The sequence below is a fragment of the Terrapene carolina genome, unplaced genomic scaffold (assembly GCF_002925995.2).
Source record: "Terrapene carolina triunguis isolate 2854851 unplaced genomic scaffold, T_m_triunguis-2.0 Scaffold130, whole genome shotgun sequence".
In the NCBI taxonomy this organism is placed as follows: Eukaryota; Metazoa; Chordata; order Testudines; family Emydidae; genus Terrapene; species Terrapene triunguis.
Window position 1 is genome coordinate 2412590 of NW_020664481.1, and position 19004 is coordinate 2431593.

The window sequence follows — 19004 nt, forward strand, 5'->3', positions numbered from 1 at the left end:
TAGGCATTTCACTTATTTTTATCCTTGTGCTTATTTTAGATAGAGAGCGAATACAGGAGCTCACCAGTGCTGGGAAGGGCAACCTCCAGGCGGAAACGCCCAGCACAGCTCCTCCATGCAGCCAGCATCTTTACATCCGCACGTGTTTTCTCCCAGGCACATGCTCACGTGTACTGATCCACTGCTGTCTCTTAGGATCCCATTAATGGGGACCCAAATGCCCTTGGTGCTGGCGCCTGCCTCTAGGGGAGGGAGGGAGGAGGGGATGGAATTCAAAGGCCTCTTCGGAGTTTTAACCGGAGAAGTTTCTGCTGCCTCTGGGATTATTTGAATGCAGTGGTGGTGGTTGTTCTCCCCCCACCCCCCCTTAAAGGGAGCGGAGAGTTGAATGAACGTGGAGTTAAATCTACTCTTCTGATTTCAGTGGGCTTTATACCCTGTGGACTAACTTGCAGCCTCTTCTGGGCTACTCTGTAACCCGGAGTTCCGAGGGAGGCCAGCATGCAGCCAGAGCTTCTGAAGCAGGATTCTGTCCTGTTGTAAACTGTGCATGAAGGGATGGCTATGTATAGCGTACCGTGAGGTGCCTTGCGCGTGACGAAAGCAGCAGGTGCAGGCTGGGTTGACTTGTTGGTTGGAAATAGAATCGTATGCTTGGGCTGAAGAGAGGGGAATGGACAGAACTGTCTGTTTGACAGCACAGGTGTCTGAGCACCTGGGGGCCCCTTACAGAGTGAGGAGAAAGGGGGGAGAAGAATAAAAGATCTCTCCTATCTCTCTTTCCCCCACCACCCGCTGCTGTTGATACCAGTGCAGTCGTTCACCTGAATCCAAGAGCTCCGCACTAAACAGAGCAAAGGTGAGGGAAGCACAGGGCTCTCAACACCCAGCCAGATGTGGGAGCGAGCTGCCAGGTTCACCATTGTGTGCACTGGAGTTGTTTGACTGCTGCACGCTGGGACTGGTCAGTGCAGAGAGGAGGGGAGCAGCAGGACAGCTTCCACTCAGATGGTTCCTATCCCTTCTGGACCATTTCACTGGTGTTTTGGACATGATCTTGGTCCCACTCACAAGTCCATGGGAGTTTTGCCATTGGCTTCAGTGGGAGCAGGTTAATGGCATTCCGCTGGCGGGAAAGCTGTGGTGACGCTGTTGTCTCAGGCAGTGACTAGCTGTGCTGGCTAGGAAATGGAGGCTGTGTACAGGTGGTCATGAGTAGCCCTCAAGTGAAGCCCCAGCTTTGTGTATTGAGGGCATCTGATTTAAACTCCTATAAACCTGTGGCCATAAGTGCTTGGTTCTGCTTATTCCAACCTGAAATCATGTGGCTCACCAATATCTTATTGGATGAAACAATTATTTGCTTTCAGTGTGTGACTAAGGCCCAGAGTAGAGCACTCCAAAGGAGCCCTCTCCTGCTGCAGTAGTTTGCCTTGCATATGTTAGGGAAGTCCGACCTATTTGGCTCCCTCTCCTGTTGGTCAGGAGGTTTCTTGCTAAGTGACTTCATGGGCTGAATCACTTGAGCTTTCACATGGATTAACAGGAACTAAATGAGGGCATCTCCCTCCCCTTCTCCAGCTCCATCCCAGGGGGGTGTTGGGAGGAGGAGCTCTGCTCAAAGGGTCCCTGGGACTTACCCAAGAGAGAAGGGCTGAGACAGTCTATTTAACATCAGAGTGAGTCCGTGTGTGGAAGGAGGAGTGGGTCCTGATTTCTTGTCTATTCCCAAACCTGACCATTTTCCCAGGGCATGTTTTTTGTGGGGGAGCATGTTCTTGCATCCAGCCTCTGTCTAGGGGGAAATGACAAGATTGCACTCTGGTCACGGGTCCGAGAGCACTGTAGGGCATACCCCAGCTCTGGCCCCAGAGAATGAGGAATGTGGTCATGGTGTCAGGGTTCAATAAAGCCCAAAGGTTGTGTCTTTGCAAAAGCTGCCTCCTTGCAGAAACTGTTGCCTCATACCCAGTTCTACAAGGATACAGGAACTTTCTTAATGCTTGGGGGCGAAGAGTGTGACTGGGTGAAAATGCAGCTCAGTTCCTCTCCCTGGGCACCACGTGCTGAAGGCATGGTCTCCCCCAAAAGGAGATGCTTGTGTTACACAGCAGCCTCGCTAGGCACACTGCCATTGCACTAATATCTTCTAGGCTTCAGATAGCTCTGACACGAGACAAGGAGTCTTCCCGTTGCCCCTAACATGTGCCTCTCTCACCAAAGGCCAGCAGACTGGTCTGCCCTGTTGGGGCTCAGACACCATCTGTCCAGTGTGGAGAAGCCGCATAGAGACTGTTTTCCAAAAGGCATTAAATGGGTTAGTCCAAGGAAATGCAATCCCATTCCCAGCAGGTGCTAATCTCCTGAGTGGATCCGGCTCGACCTACATGTTCCTCACTGTGCTTTTGTATTATGGCTTCATGGCTCCCAGCTCTCCCTCTCCTGTGTGTTCCTGATACTGGTTCTGGTCTATGGCTCAGCCCTGATGATTCTGAGGGAATAACTTTCACTGATGAAAGTTGGATGCAAGTGGATTAGTCATTCATGCCAGTTCTTGTTTTGCTGCACATTAATGTTTCATCTGATGGCTGATTGCTTCGCCAGGCCAGGCTGACTCCGGGCTGCAGCTCTCTGGATAACCCCTCTAACACATTTGGGAAATGCTGGTGCACACTTGTCATCTCCGAGTGGTGCAAGCGCGTTGTAGGTTCCGTGAAGCTGGTGATGAAACCAGTTTGACAAGCGTCCCTGGCAGCAGGGTTAGGAATGGAATGTGCTAGTGACTGTTTCTCTGCTTAGCAAAGTAGTGGCTTTGGCTGTAGTGTGCACTGAACTCTGGAGGTTTATTGTACTTCCCACTCCAGCACCCAGTCTGGCTGGAGCCCTTCCGCAAACTGGGACAGCCTGTGTGCCTTACCAAATGCTGGTGTCCTGCTGTGTGTGTGTGGGGGGGGGGGGGGGGGGGGGAGATGGCAGAGGTTTTATCTCTACACAGCCCTGGGTCACAACATCCTGGAGTTTGACAGTGATTGCTGAGGACTCAGGGTTCACATCACCCAGAATTCCCTGCTATTGTAATTGAAATTAACCAGCTGCTTCCATGTAGGTCAGTCATTTGCATAACAGTTAAAACTGAGTCCCTGAAGCATTTGCACCTGCAGAGTCTGCTTGTGTCTCCCCCCACTCGCCATGGAAGCTGGCAGTGAGTTACTGACAAAGCACTTGAAAGAACACTAGGGGCGGAACAGCAAAGCCGCATGTGAGGATCAGCTCTGGAGAGGGGTTGAGGCCTGTTCTCTGATGTCAGATTCTCCTGACGGACGTGGTGGGGGTGGGGTGGGGGGAGAGGTGGCATATTTTCTGAAATATTTGGATTGCAAGGGTGGTGTTTTGCGCCAATGGCAGTTATAACTGCTTGGACATTGCTGCTGCCTGACGCTCAGGTCCCGGCTTTGAGGGATGTCTGAGCAGCCATACAAACATGGGGTTTGCAGCCTGTCGTCCGGTTCCGCGATGGAGAGAGACGGAGTAGGGGACCTCTGGCCTCTCTTGGGCTCTAGTAGTCACGTGGGGACCCGCTGAGCTGTGTTTACAGGATTCTAGCAGCAGCCTTTGGGAATACTCCTGTTTTCAGTTTTTCTGATAGTGCTTTTCTCCATTGAGCTTCATCTGCAGGTTTGTACATGCCAATCCCACATGGTGAGTTGAGTAAAGGGCAGCTGTTGTTCCTGGGCTTTGCTGGAACCAGGGTGTTTCCTATTCCACACCTTGTTTTGCTCATCTCTGTATGAAACCATTCCCAAGTGCACATTAATCCAAATTCGAATGGCAGCTGCTAGCCGGTGGCTGGGGTGCATCATAGGTATTTTAGCAGTAACACAGCTGCTGTTACAGTTATAGGTATACTAGAAACACGGAGCGCCTCATTTGAGGGGAAACAGTGTCCTGTGGCTAAACACCAGCAGTTGGGAGTCAAGAGCCTGGGATTGTGTTCCCAACTCTGCCACAGACTGGCATATGACTCTGGGCTGGTCACTTAAACTGCTTTGTGCCTCAGTTTCCCCATCTGGGATAATAGTGCTCCACATCATAGGATGGTTTTGAGAGCTACTTAATATTTAGACAGTGCTTTGAGACTCTTGAATGAAAAGCCTGGTGTATTTGCTGAACTGTTTTGGGTGTCTTTCTCGAATGGTACGCTGCTCTTTCCCAAGCAGATCTTGTTTGGGTGGCAGAGAGAGCTGTGTGCGTGGTGGTCACCCCGCTGTGTGTTTAGTCACTGGGTTGGAACAGTTCCTGTCTTACAGGCTTGGGTTGTAAATAAGCAGGTGTGGCAGTGCCATTGCTAGGTGGAAGGTGTGGCCCTGGGGCTGATCTGTTGCCTGTTTCCTCCACATGGAATGTTCTGTGTGAAAGGCCATTGAATTTTTTTCTGAACCCTGCCCAGACTGGCTCTGCAAAGGACCACGCTCCCTCCCTGTCATCTGCTCACACTTCCTCTACTATAGGAGGGACTCCTCTGCTGTACAAAGAGCCAGGTGACCCATTCGCATGCTAGCGCACTTCAGCCATGCCACACCAAGGAATCTTTCTTGGTACCCAAACCCCTTCTTTCCCCTATTAACTACCCTGCTCTCCTCTGTACCCCAGCCATGGCTCAGACAATATGTTGCTGCCCAGAGACTAGACAGGGATGATCCCCCTACATCTGCTTCCCTCATCTGTTCTCATGGATCACTGCTACTCGCTGAATCCTGCTTGTACCTTGAAAAGGAACTTGGTCTGCTTCACTTGCCTCGAACTTGGCCCTGTTCCTGATTTCACTATAGAGAGTGCAACTGATTTCCTTCCCACCTGTCTAGTGTTAGCGTTTCAGATGGTTACCTAGACACAAGAGAATGAAACTAACCCAGCTAACAGGGTTGGTACTACTGATACATTTAAAGCTCTAGTTCCCATCAGTCTCCAGATAGGGATGTGAATGCCAGTGTCCTGGCCAAATTTCAAATCTGATAGATTATGGTTATCTACTGAGATACCTCCTTCACACCCAGTTGACATTGTTGGCACTGTTTAAACAGCTGCTGAATCTCACCCCAGAGGTGGCTGCATTTTAGGGTGGGTGAAGTGATTGGTAACTGCCTACTTTGCATATTTGTTTAAATGTGTAAAGTGTTGTGGGACCTTCAGGATGCCAAGCTCAGTGTAGGTGTAAGAGGGTATCATGCTTTCAGCGCTGTGGAGGGGATTGAGGATCCCTTCTACTTTTGTGCTGGGTTGGGTGGCGAGTGGAGTATGGGCTGTGAATCTGATTCTGTGCATGTACAATGTCTTCTGACCAGCAGGGATGGTGGGGGTGGCAAAAACAAATAGAGAGATGCTGAACTGCACTGTTGAACCAGTGGATGACTTGGAGGTGAGGTGATATCTCACTACCTATTGGCATAATTGCTTCTATTCTATTTCACTATCACCTACTGCCCCATCCTTGTTAGTGTATCTGTTGACTCGTGGGTGGGGGGGAAAGGAGGGGATGTGTGAAATGCAGAGAGAGCCTATTGTAAAACAATCTACCCTTGGGAGGATGGGGTAAGCCAATACCGACTGTCTGTGATCCTCTTTGTAACGTGCTGTTGCTATCAGAGAGTCATCGTTTGAGCAACTCAGGAATTCTAAACATTTCCTCTCAGATAAAGGTGACTGGGGGAGGCTAGAAATATCTGGACATGTCTGGACTAGTCTGAGATCCAGAACACGGGGCTGAAGAGGTTGAAACTGACATTTGGGGGGCTAGATCTCAGGTATAAGGGAAGCGAGGCCTTGGTTAGTGTATGAACTGGAAGGTAACTAGGAGACCTGCACTTCGCTAGTCTCCAGTGTGTCCACCAAATCCTGAGCTAAGCAGCCGTGTCCCTTCTGCCTGCCTGCCCGGGCCCGGTCTGGGCTTGCTGAGTCTGGGAACCGAGCGTGGGGGCAGAGCCCCATGCAGTGTGGCTGGAATGGAGAGCATTAGTGACTTCCACAGAATTCACTGACTTCTCCAGGCACGTCGACATGGAAAGGGACAGGGGCCGATCTGTTGTGCTGCCCTCGGTGCCCTGCCAACTGCACGTTAGCTGCGTGTTTTCCGGTTCTGGAGGAAGAGGAGGGGTGCTCCATGCTCCTCCACTGTTATCCCTCCCTGCCTGTAGTGCCTGATAGCTCCATGTATTCACCAGATGCCATTTATCTCTTGCTCAGCAAACACTTTCTTTTCTTAGAAATAAGCGCTTCAAAACAAGTCAACTTCCAAGAAGAATTCTAATGATTTCCACAAGCTCTGAGACAGATACTATCAAAACTAGAAACAAAATGCCAAGCCAGCCTGCTTGCCCTATCGACGCTCAGCCAAGCCAGCCTGCTTCATCTCTCGTGCCCCAGCGAAGGCCCTTCGTTCTGCTGGGTGACCGCTCCCTACCTCCCTGGAGCAGTTCTGTTTGCTAGGGTGTCTACGCAGCTGCGCGGTGTTTTGTGCGGGAGGGGCCTTTGGTTTTATTACCAAGTGGAAAGACTTAGTTCTTAGTTTCTTTGTGACCGTTTTTGGTGCTGTGATGAGATTGTGTCTAAATCCCTTAGTGCTGCAAATCTATGCAAATATGGCAGCTTGTCAATTACCAAGGCATGCTACCACTCTGCCTGACAACGCACCCCCCTTCCTGGAAGCCTTATTAGAGCAGGGCAAGGGGTGCTTGGGGACTGTGTAGGGGGAACAAGGATTTTCCCCCTTATTTAGCATTGGGCTCAATAAAAGAATCTCCACAGTCTTGATTTTCCCCCCCCCCCCCAAACATAGCAATATTGGTCACCCTAAAAACAAAGGTCTGGCGGTTTCCTGAGAGGATGCGGAGACTGCAGCATCTGGGGGAGTGGCGGGAGGGATGGAAAGGGCTCTAGTGCACCTGACCAGGGCCAGAGACAGTGCCTTTGTCTCTGTTTCTCCCCTGTTGTCTTGTGAGGCAGCCCCAGCTGAGAACTGGCAGATCAGGGAGCTGTTGGGCTGTGAGTCTACAGAATGACTGCGTGGACCCTTCTGAATAAACACTGTGTTACCAGAGACACTGGTGGTGGTGGTGTGGGGGCGATATATGCACTCAGCATGGAGGTTGGGGAGTGGCAGGGTCATGCATATCCACACATGGCTGTTTGCAGTGGGAGGAGCTTATGCATTCCTGCCCAGCATGCTGCTGGGGAATCATTAACTAGCCATTCCTTGGGAGCAAAGTGCTTCCCCAAGTGTTCTGGACACGTTGATGGGAGTGTGTCATAGCAAATGACTCCAATAGAAAGAAACTGGGTGTCCATGGTTCCGAGGGGAGCTGAACACCGGCTCGCATGGAGCAAGGCCAAAATTTTGATTGTCTGCTCCTGGGATGCATCTCCCTTTTCAAAACCTTTCTTATGTGATGGTATTTGTGTACTCCCACTGATGCTGTACCATGTGACTCCCCAGCCAGCGCGGAGTACGCAGAAGCGTGCAGTGTTCTGTCCCAGTCCTGCTGCCTTTCATATCTATCAGTAGAAAGAGACTTTGTTCGGAGTGCAGTTTATAAATTAAAATATCCATTCCTGGGATCTGGAACCTGCTCCCTGTCATCCATCTCCTGCAATAGGTCACATAAGGCTCCTGCCGCCCCTTGACCTCTCTGCATGAGACACATGGTTGAAGGCTGCATGCTTTCTCTTTCCCTTCTCTATGTGCAAAGGGGCATTGTTAAGGCTGACATGCCCAATGTGTTAAACTCCAATCCTGGAGGGGAAAATCTATCCACTTTCCAAAATGCGGGCTGCACTATTGGTAGCATCCCTGTGAGTTAGCTGGGCACAACTGCCAACACATTCAGGGCTCGGTTTCTCTGTTATGACAAACAGCATGCTGACCTTCCCACTCCCACCTGTAAATAGGGAGGACGTTGGAATATACAAGAATCCTGATCTCTTTCTCTCTGGGCAGGATTCTTACATCAGTGGCCTGTCCCTCCCCACAGCAATGGTGCAGGGGATACAATATAACAGGTCTGCGGTGCCCAAAGGAGCTGGTAGGCCTGAAGTGAAACCTATCCGCCTTCTCTGTTCCTCTCAATGGATGGGAATTATAGACACCCACATCTAGTACATCCTTCCCAACAGAAGGATGAAGAATAAGGCTGGCATGGTGAGGCACATGGTGTAAGTGAGCAGGAGTCCGTGCTGCCCGGGGAATGCTTTGTGCCTAGGGTCCTCTAATATTTCATTTCATTAGAGCGTGTTTTGCAATCAGTAGGTCATGGCCCCCAGGGGGACAAGAAAGGCGAACAGGAGACTCCACTCGCAAGGTGTTGAAAAATTTAGAACAATCTCAGGTTAAAAAAAAATATCTTGTTCCTCCACGCACACCCTGAGCCCTCAAGGTCAACTATTCCGTCAGCCTCTGTAGGGGCTTATTGTTACCACTGTTATATTCACTGTAAAAATCAGAGTAAAAACCTGTAAGGGGGTTGTGAAAAGTTTGACTTGGGAAAAGGGGTTGCCAACCTGATCCAGGTGAGAAACAGCAGTAGTGTGTATCTGAGGCTGCAGCCACAGAGACCCTCTGACACCTGGATCTGGGCCCTGTCCAACTGGCTGTAGCGTGAACTACTTGTTAGGTGCTTTGAAGCACAATATAAACAGGAATGAATTTGTCCTCATTAATACACCTGGGAGGTAAAATGATCCCCATTTTACAGGGGGAAATTGAGGCAGAGAGGGTAAGCGATTTGCTCCAGGCCACAGCAAGAATTGGTGTCGCTTGGGATTTTACATGACCCCCATCTGTTCCAAACAGGCCATTGAAAAACTTGCTTTTGAAATTGCACATTTATCAATCTCTGCAGCAGCCTCGTGTGGCAGCCCACAAAAGGGAGGGTCTGTGACAAATGAGACAGGCTTCAGGCCAAATTCAGTCCTGGGGCAAGCAGGTGCAAAGCCCAGGGGCCTCTGAAAATCCCCAAATCCCTGCTTACTCCAGGCTGGAATTTGGTCATCTGTTAGAACCTTAGCATGTGTACACAGCAAGGTGTGGAAGGATGAGTGCTCTGCAAGGAGCTGTGATGGAGCATCAGGATGTTTCAGATCTTCTAAGTAATGGAGGGGAAGTGAGCTGCATTTTCCATGACTTATGGGGAGGAGCCAGTTTAAAAGCAATTGGCTGAGCTACTTGCCAATCACAGCAGTAGCTTAGGAACTGAAACCCATGTAGCTGACCATGGCAACAGTCACAGCTTGTCTCTTGATGTCTTGTCTGGATGTTAATGGGGACATTACCAGGTGTTCCATGCAGTTCCTTGGCACAGCTGTGGGAGTCAGGAGACCCCTCTAGAGGCTCAGGTAGCAGGAGGGGATTTAGCAGAGAGCTGCCGCCTGTCTGATTTCTGTGCATCGCACAATAAGGCGTGACACAGACACAGGGTCACTCCAAGCTTATCTGTGCTGTTCCAGACTGGATGACTTACCGCAGCCTTATTTATTCAGGAGACAATCCTGCTGGGAAAATGGCAGTCTGAATATAATACATGCCCCGCTCCTGTGGGGGAAGAAAGGGGCCCTCAGCCCGGGTCAGGTTCGTCCAGAACACAGAGCTTCTCATGGAGTGCTCTGGGAGCAAATCTGTGTCTGGGGCCCATCAGTTGCTTGTGGGGCGGGGAGATGCTCGGTTGGCAAGCTCTCATTACCGTTGTTTGTTGTTGTATCGATTCCCATTCGCTGGCCCTCTTTGGTCTCCAGTCCTGTGCAGTGCGGTTTGTGCATAGCAGGGAAGCAGGCCTGTTTACTTACCCAGTGAGCTAGGAGAACAAAGCTAGCCTCAGATTTGCCCTGCTCTCTGGAATGCTGTTGGGAAATGTTTGCAAGGCCGCGTTCCTGCTTTAATCTGACCGACAGGCGTGCTTGATAAACCTCAGGGCTGCCGGGGGTAAAGTTCTTCTGTAGTCTGCTGCGTACTGAACTTGGACCCCTTGTTCCATGAGAGCCAGGATTGCTGTGGATTAGAGTTTCTGCCCTGGTAGGTGCCAGGGTCTCTGCTGGACAGCCATGCCGTTTACCTGCAGCAGGTATATACCTTCCGCAGCAGGAGTTTCTCATCTCCCCATCCCTCCCCAGGGTCAGACTTGTGCTTAATAGTGAGGTATCTAAACAAAAGCCTGGTGAATGCCCATTGCTCCTGTTGACTCCAGTGGGAATTCTGCACTTGGCACGGGGTACCCAAATTTGGCCCACATTGTGTTGCTGTATCTGGAAGAACCTCTTGCAGCTGCAGCACAGCCCTATCCCTGTGGGTGGGGTCGGTGCTCTGTTCATGGAACTCTTTGAGGTGGGGCTTATTTTGGAGATTTGGAGTGTCTCGGTAGGTGGGAAGGAGTTGGTGTCCTGGGCGGGTCAGCAGAGCTGCTGATGTTTCCATGTGCTCTGGACCCAGATGATCAGCAAACTCCCCAGCCCTGGAAAGGCATCTTCTCGAGGTCCTGTCCAACCCTCCGGCTCTCTGACCCTTCCAAGGAACCAGCTCAGGGGAGGGTGTGGCCTACCTCAGTCATTCTCGGATCTCAGGCCAGGCTTTGCTGGTGCAAGGCTCTGCTGGGTGGCTGGGCGTGCAGTCAGGGCCTGCTCTCTAGCCAGACTGAGCATCTCACTGAGGAGATGCCATGGATGTCTTCAAGCTGTCTTCTTGCCGTGACTATTGGAAATGTCACTTCAGGCCGAGAGCCCTGCTCTGTGCATTGCTCTCAACTCCATGCAGCCCCAGGGCTAGCCTATGTCTTCGGGGGCTCTAAGATGGGTGGGAGTCTACCCAGCTCAGGGAATGAGCTTCCCGGCCCCGCTGGGCAGACCTGTGCTAGTGCGAGACCCCCCTAGCCCTCCAAAAGCACTGCACACAGTGCTCTGAAGTTGTGCCTTGGGTGATGCTCAGGCTGGGTAGCCTAGCAAGGGGAGGGTGGGGTAGGAGCTCTTGTTGCCAGGGCTATGGGCAGAGGGTGGATCCTGCCACTAGTGGTGCAGGAGTAATGCAGTTGGCTGGGTGTGGTTACGATGACAGTGCTTGTCCCGTAGGGGGTGAGGATCCCCCCCCAAATCCAAGCCACTGTGTCCTTTTGCCCTCTCCCCTGACTACCTTCCCAGCTGCTCCCCACGCTGTCCCTCTGATTCTGTCCTGTCCCTTCTCTCTGTCATGGGAGGGGAAGTTGGGCTCCTGTGCTGGCACGCTTTAAATCTCCGTGTATTTCAACGTTCAGCTGAGGGGTGGGAACCTGCCATCTGTTGGCAGGAGGTGCAGGACTGGGAGGAACCAGGCAGAGCCCTGAGTGGCTGCATTCCTGGTAGATGCCTCAGATTGCCCTGTGCCCTGAAACTCCAAGGATCTTGTTGTCCCAGAACACCCAGCTTCCCAGAAATGACTCCTGGAGCTTGATAATGCTGAATGCAGGGCACTGTTGTGAGGGAGTTTGCTGCCAGAAGGGCCGGTGTGTCCCCCTGGACGCGAGCTGTGGGTGGGAGGAGAGGAGTGGGCACAGAGCAGACAATAACAGACCTGTGGTGTTTGTTCTTAGAGTAACTGTAGAAAATTGGGCTCCAGTCATGGAACGGTTTGCCCAGTCCAGCCTCCCCAGCAAACAAAGCTCCGCTGTCTCCCTGCTGCCCCCGCCCTTCTTCCCGAGTTCAGCGTGCTGTGTGCTTGTGGTGCACCTCCTGTCCTGCACTCGTGGTGTTCTCCCCTCCCTGACACACGCTTCTCTCATGACTGGTCCTGTGCTTCCCTTTGCCCTCTTTACACACACTTCAGGGTGGGGAGCACAGGGCTTCTGTGTCCATTCAGTGCCATGCCTGAAGAAGGCTGACCTCTGTGGGGCCTGCTGGGGGAACACAGATGCCAATCTCCCACCTCTTCTCTCCCACACCCTCGGCTGCGGAGAAACTCCTGATGCCTGTTGGGTACTGACAGTGACAGTGCTGTACTGGGCCCTGGTGAAAAGCAGTCTCTGGCAGGTCCCCAAGATATTGTGGGTGGGTTGGAGGGTGTAATGGGTAGTTCACTGATCTCGGCGGGCACGGTGCGCCTGGTGGAAGGGGTAAATGCCTGCAGGCCTGGCAGCTGGGCAGAGTAGCTGCAATTGGTGCTTGTTCTGTGGAGGAAACTGAAGTGCCTTGTGCCCCACTAGTGGGGACTAATCTGTGGAGGAGCCATTGAGGCCTGGGGGAGCTTACCCATCCTGCCCCTTGGAAGGGCCAGGGCTCTCTGCCGTTAGGCAGCCTCCATGTGCCCACGCTGCAGTTTGGGGACCTGATCCGATGGCTGTTTAGGGCTCCGCCCTTGATCTCTCACGGAGAATTCTGCCCCACACTTCCCTCCCGGGGAGGGGAGCTCAAACCAGAAATGAGCCAACAGTAAGACGGCAGCTCAGCTGCTGAGCACTGTATTGGTTACACGTACACTGAAGAGAGACAGCATTCCCAATGCAGTTACACAGCGCTTCCCTTTCAGAACCTGTTCTAGCCACTTTAACCTGGAACATTAAACATTCAATATGTTTTATGCTGTAAAGATTAAACACGTTTAACAATCCATCCAGCCTTTGGCAGAAACGGCGAGTGTGCATGTAAAATGCACGAGTCCCTAGCGGTGGCGGCACCAGCAGCTCTCGGGCTAAGATGGGAAAGCAGAGGCTCTGCAGAACATGGGCAAAGTCTGCACCCATAGAATCATAGGACTGGAAGGGACCTCAAGAGGTCATCTAGTCCAGTCCCCTGCACTCATGGCAGGACTGAGTATTCTCTCAACCATCCCTGACAGGTATTTGTCCAACCTGCTCTTAAAAATCCCCAATGATGGAGATTCCACAATCTCCCTAGGAAATTTATTCCAGTGCTTAACTACCCTGACAGGAAGTTTTTCCTAATGTTCAACCTAAACTGCCCTTGCTGCAATTTAAGCCCATTACTTCTTGGCCTATCCTCAGAGGTTAAGAAGAACAATTTTTCTCCCTCCTCCTTGTAACAACCTTTTATGTACTTGAAAACTGTTATCATGTCCCCTTTCAGTCTTCTCTTCTCCAGACTAAACAAACCCAAATTTTTCAATCTTCCCTCAGAGGTCATGTTTTCTAGACCTTTCATCATTTTTGTTGCTCTTCTCTGTGTTCTCTCCAATTTGTCCACATCCTTCCTGAAATGTGGCGCCCAGAACTGGACACAATACTCCAGTTGAGGACTAATCAGCGTGGAGTAGAGTGGAAGAATTACTTCTCGTGTCTTGCTTACAACACTCCTGCTAATACATCCCAGAATGATGGTTTTTTGCAACAGCATAACACTATTGACTCGTATTTAGCTTGTGACCTCCGATCTCTTTCCGCAGTACTCCTTCCTAGGCAGTCATTTCCCATTTTGTATGTGTGCAACTGATTGTTCCTTCCTAAGTGGAGTTCTCTGCATTTGTCCTTACTGAATTTCATCCTATTTACTTTAGACCATTTCTCCAGTTTGTCCAGATCATTTTGAATGTTAATCCTATCCTCCAAAGCACTTGCAACCTCTCCCAGCTTGGTATTGTCCGCAAACTTTATAAGTGTACTCTCTATACCATTATCGAAATCATTGATGAAGATATTGAACCGAACTGGACCAGAACCGATCCCTGTGGGACCCCACTCGTTATGCCCTTCCAACATGACTGTGAACCACTGATAACTACTCTCTGGGAACGATTTTCCAACCAGTTTTGCACCCACCTTATAGTAGCTCCATCTAGGTTGTATTTCCCTAGTTTGTTTATGAGAAGGTCATGCGAGGCAGTAAAGTCAAGCTATACCACATCTACTGCTTCTCCCCATCCACAAGGCTTGTTACCCTGTCAAAGAAAGCTATCAGGTTGGTTTGACGCGATTTGTACTTGACAAATCCATACTGACTGTTATTTATCACCTTACTATCTTCTAGGTGTTTGCAAATTGATTGCTGAATTATTTGCTCCATTATCTTTCTGGGTACAGAAGTTAAGCTGACTGGTCTGTAATTCCCTGGGTTGTCCTTGTTTCCCTTTTTATAGATTGGCACTATATTTGCCTTTTTCCAGTCTTATGGAAGACGGGAGACATTCCAGGACTTTTCAAAGATAATTGCTAATGGCTCAGATATCTCCTCAGTCAGCTCCTTGAGTATTCTAGGATGCATTTCATCAGGCCCTGGTGATTTGAAGACATCTAACTTGTCTAAGTAATTTTTGACTTGTTCTTTCCCTATTTTAGACTCTGATCCTACCTCATTTTCCCTGGCATTCACTGTGAGACGTCCAATCGCCACCAACCTTCTTGGTGAAAACCAAAACAAAGAAGTCATTAAGCACCTCTGCCATTTCCACATTTTCTGTTATTGTCTTTCCCCTCTCATTGAGTAACAGGCCTATCTGTCCTTGGTCTTCCTCTTGCTTCTCATGTATTTGTAGCAGGTGCTTTCTTCCTTGTTACATTGTTGGTAGAGGATCTCTGTTCGTTAGCGTGTTTCTGAAATCGTTTTCTTTTTAAACATGGGTGGCCCAATTTGTCTAGGCATTAGGGTGGTTCTCAAAGGAAACGTCCACATCCGACTCCGTGCGGTAGCTTTCGTCACTTTGCCCAAGGCTCGCCCTTCTCTTTTTCAGTGGTTGAGTTATTTCTGGCGTCTTGGGAAGTGGATGCACACATGCACTTCCTCTGGGTTTTGCAAGACCCCCCTGCAACAGGAACACACTTATTGTTCTCTTTCCCCAGTGCTGAAAATGGGATCTAGTTGTCTTGTCCTTGGTGAAGGTTCTCAGAACTTGGAATGGCTGCAGACCTTGTCCTCCTGGATTTTCCAACCAAATCTGCCAGAGTTCTTGTGACGCTTAATAGGTATTTTAATCCACGCAAGTCCCTCATTTTCTGCAGCCTTGTGGGGCAGCGACCAGGCTAGGTGTGGGGGAACTTCAGGAAAAAAGAGCTGAATAAAAGGAATGTCCTGGGTGTCTTGGCTTCTTCCAGAGCAGGGTAGAAGGCTGTTCTCCTGACAGCTGCCTAGCAAGGCTCAAAGGCATCTGTATCAGTACCTGCCCTCCTCAACACGGAGAGTGGCATGGGGGTGAAGGAGCAGTCACTGGCATGTGGCAAGGCAGCCCATCCTCCCCCCCCCCCGCCCTCGGGGGGATCTCCCAGTCCGTTTCATGCCCCGCTCAGCGTAGGAGGCTGCTTGCGATGGTGCCGTGGTGTGTGCGCCTGGGGGCCCAGTCACTGTGAACGAGGTGTGTGGTGTCATTTGGGAATGACCTTGTGGGTTTCATTCAGGGAACCGGTATAAGCTCTCCTGGCAGTCTTTTATTGGTATAAGCTGCATCGGTACCAGGAGGGTTTGCTGGCACATCAAGGCTTTTCTAGCGCAGACTAGGCCAGGCTGCCTGAGCCCCTGCGCTGTTACCAACTCGTGCAGGGCCCACCTTGGGCAGTGTCACCTGACTCGAGAACAGGGCTTGTGACTCGGCCCAGGTGAGCGCCTGGGGCAGCAGCAGTTCAGGAATCCCCTCCTCTCCCGCTTACAAGATGGAGCCTGCGTTTGGTCATTGTCTGGTGTTTAAATGTGAGCTCTGCCCTGCCCCCCACACCCCTGGCTTCTGCAGCTCCCTAACCCCTCTCTCTCTCCCCGCAGGAGCGGTTTGTGGATCTCTACGGGAATGACGCTGCTGCCAAGAGCAGGAAAGGCCAGGAGCAGTTCAACAGGTGGCTTCTGACCGGGGCGACTGTGGCGGGAGTGCTCCTGCTGGGCTCTCTGCTGAGCCGCAAGTAACCGGACACTGACTCCTGTCCTGGGCCTGTGGCAAACGGCAAAAACCCGCCACACTATACTCCAGAGTAACGTGATCATTCCAGGGGGCAGCGCCCCCCCCTCAGCCCGTCTTGAAGGGCGGTGACTCCTGCCCCACAGATCTCTTCTGGCCTGCGTGCCGCCAGCTTCACTTACTGTTGGTTCTAAAAGCCCCTGAGACCAAGGCAGTTGTTCTATAGGCTGCTCCCCGTAGGCTGCTGGGGACCCCAGCCTGTGCCCTAGGTCACCAAACAGCAGGGATTGGGGTGGAAACGTGCTCCCCCCGGGGGGCTAGGGGAGACGCATGTTTTGTGTGTGTGTGGGGGGGGGGGAGATGTTTAGGGTAAGGCTCTAGGGGCAAGCACCGCCCCCTCCACACAGCCCCACCCTCATTGCAGGCTTTGTGCAGATCTAGCAAGAGCCCCCAGTGCTTGGAGGGGTGTTCCGGCCGTGGGCGTGGCAGGGAGGTGGGGAGAAAGGAGAAGTGGGCCTCTGGCAGACTGAACCGGGGAGATCTGCTGTTCACCGTCAATGCAGCTTCCCCTCCCGGGCGGTCTTTGTGAGGTCAGCTGGTGCTGTCATTGCCTGGCTGTTGTGTGTGGCACCTGGAGCTGGTAGGAAGGGGTTAGGTGCAGCCAGGGCCCCGGGTCTGCCCTTAGCAGACCTCAAACCATTTCTTCTAGTTAAGGGGTAGAGTTTACAGTAGGCGTCTCCCCAGCCCTGAAGGGCCTAATCCTTCCCCTGTGCTGCAGGAGACTCCTCCTGCATGCGCCCGAATCTGCTGTCCCATTGCGTCTAGCTCCAGAGGCCAAGGCCCCGTCTCTACGCTGGCTGTGCCCAGCCCAGGGCACTCTGCTAGGGCTGTCCCCCCAGGCATGGGCACAGTGGGATCCTCGTGCTGTTCTCTCCCTATGAATGTAGGTTTCTGCAGGGAGTTACACTGTGCCCCCTCCTTCCCTTTTGCCCTAGGCTACCACTTTTCCCTACATGCTGCGAGCACCCCACCCCGCACCCCACCGCTCCAAGCAGGTACCCCGCGTTCCTCGGCTCAGCTGCTCCAAGCATGGGCCTGGGGCTGCAACGTGCTTTGCCACTCTCTGGGGACCAGGCATGTCTGAGTTTGCTCTTCTTGCTTGGAGTCCCCTAGCTAATGCCAGGTGGGGGACTCACGGACAGAGAAAAACACGGTGTCAGCAGCAGTGCCAGGGCAGGTGTTTACATTTGGCTTCTAATTGCTCCCTGCCTCTGTTAGCGTCGCTCTCTGGAGAGCCCGCGGTGCCTGCTGCCCAAGGAGCTTGCAGCAAGGGCAGAAGTAAACACTGCTCTGCTCAGTGCCTGGCAGGAGTAAAGTGGGGGTTGCCCCAGCAGTGATGGAACTGCTTGCCCCGCCCCCTTCCTACGCACACCCTCTGGGGTAGCAGCAGAGTCTGTCTGTCTTTCCTCATCGCTGTGCGGGAGGGCAGGGTGAGAGGAATAAAGCGAGACTGCGGTGGAGGCGAGTGCTGCCCCATAGGGAACCAGCAGGAGCAGGGAGCTGTAGCATCGTCGTCCCAGGGCCAGGGGCAAAGTAGGAGCCTGATCTCTCCGAGGGGATGGAGGAGCCTGGACACTGGAACAGAGCACGGCCGGAGGCAGCCCAGCTGGCAAGGGAGAGAAGGGGCTGGAGATGGAGGAAGGCCCCTGCCCGCCTTCCTGATAGTTCCACTTAGCTGAGTTCCAAGTCTGGCCACACGCTCTAGCAGTGAGCAGGGCAGAGTGTTCAGAGCCTGCTGATGGCCCCCTGCTAGCTCCAGGGTGGTAGGAACTCTCCGCTTGCTCCGCAGCAGCACACTCGCTCAGATCCCTGCCGTGGTTTTCGGGATTGCCTGAGTAACAGCAGCATTTGGGGTTAATACTGGTCCTGCCACCGTTCCATCTCCGGTATGCATTCACCTCCTCGCAGGGCGTGGCATCTCCTGCTCCTAGCGCAGGGACACGCCCTTCCTTCCCTCCACATGCAGGGGGTGGGTCTGGGGAGGGCTGTCCTCTGTGCCGCTTGTAGCCCCGCACCTCCTGTTCTCTCCTGCAAGCTGCTGAGGAGGAGCTGGGCCCTGCTAGTGCCTGACTGGCGTTTCATCCCCCTGAAGCATTAACGTGACGCTGGCTTTGAAACATCCCCCGTCTCCTGGGAGGCCAGCGTCCGCGCCCGCCAGGCCTAGCAGGTGTCTGCTCCTTGTACGTCTTTTCTGTGCTCTGCTGTAAATACCCGAGAGTAGTTTTTATTCATTTGTGAATATTCTAATACTATTTTTGTTAACTGTATGTCTGTATTTATGTGTGTTGACAGTGCTCCCCCATCACCCTGCAGGGCATCTGCTGTGCACTCTGCACGGGGCAGGCCCCAGGCCCCCCGGAGAACCGGGGCGAGAGAGCAGGTCCCCACAGACACTAAGAACCCACCTTGCACTCTCAGCTCCTGACTCAGCCTCTCACGGTGCTGGCCGGGCAGTGTGGGGTTAGGCCCACCCAGTCCTCTGCGTGCGAAAGTCACTCCCGACACAGCTTGTGGCAGGCATTTGAAATGCTTTGATTTGCAGGTGGAGGCTCAATCCTATTAATAAACTCTGTTGTTGGAGCTGTGTAGTTCTGTGATTCTTGCTGAGAAGGGCCCTGTCCCTGCTGAGAGGCGCACCTGCAAAACGCGGCTACTGCTGCTCCCTGTTTTCAATCCACCCACCGGTGCAATGCTAGTGTAGACAGGGCACCGGCTGCTTTTAGCCACTCCAGCCCCGCCGATGGCAGGTGGAGACAGTGTCGTGTGGAAACACCTGTGTCCTCTCTGCTCTGCCTGCACTGAAACCCCTTTCCACGCTCGAGGAGGAGCCAGCGTACAGCAGCATGCACCAGCAGTGTCCGAGTGGAGAATGTGCCTATTCAAGCCCCGCAGCGCCAGGCCGCTGCAGCGTAGCGGTGCCCGGATGGCCCTCCCTCCCTCCCTCCCTCCCTCTGTGAAATAGGAGGTTTGCCAGAGCCCACCACTAGGAGCTAAAGCTGCCTGGGTTCCAATAGCCGCTCTGGCCCTTCCTTGCCGCAGATGAGTCGCTTCTTCCCCTTGGGCACAGAGGGAGCCTGAGGCAGAAGCCCAGTACTCTTCGCCCTGCTGG

The 19004-nt window shown here is 52.5% G+C and overlaps 1 protein-coding gene across 2 annotated transcripts in view; it reads left to right on the plus strand.

Moving 5' to 3' along the window:
- BCL2L1 (BCL2 like 1) overlaps positions 1-18475 on the plus strand; it is a 30769-nt gene extending 12294 nt beyond the window's left edge. For both annotated transcript variants that reach the window (XM_024200903.3, XM_024200904.2), the window contains one exon: positions 15706-18475. In XM_024200903.3, the coding sequence (XP_024056671.1) occupies positions 15706-15843 (138 nt within the window). In that variant the 3' untranslated portion in view covers positions 15844-18475. The remainder of the gene's footprint in view (positions 1-15705) is intronic.
- Positions 18476-19004: the final 529 nt, after the last annotated feature.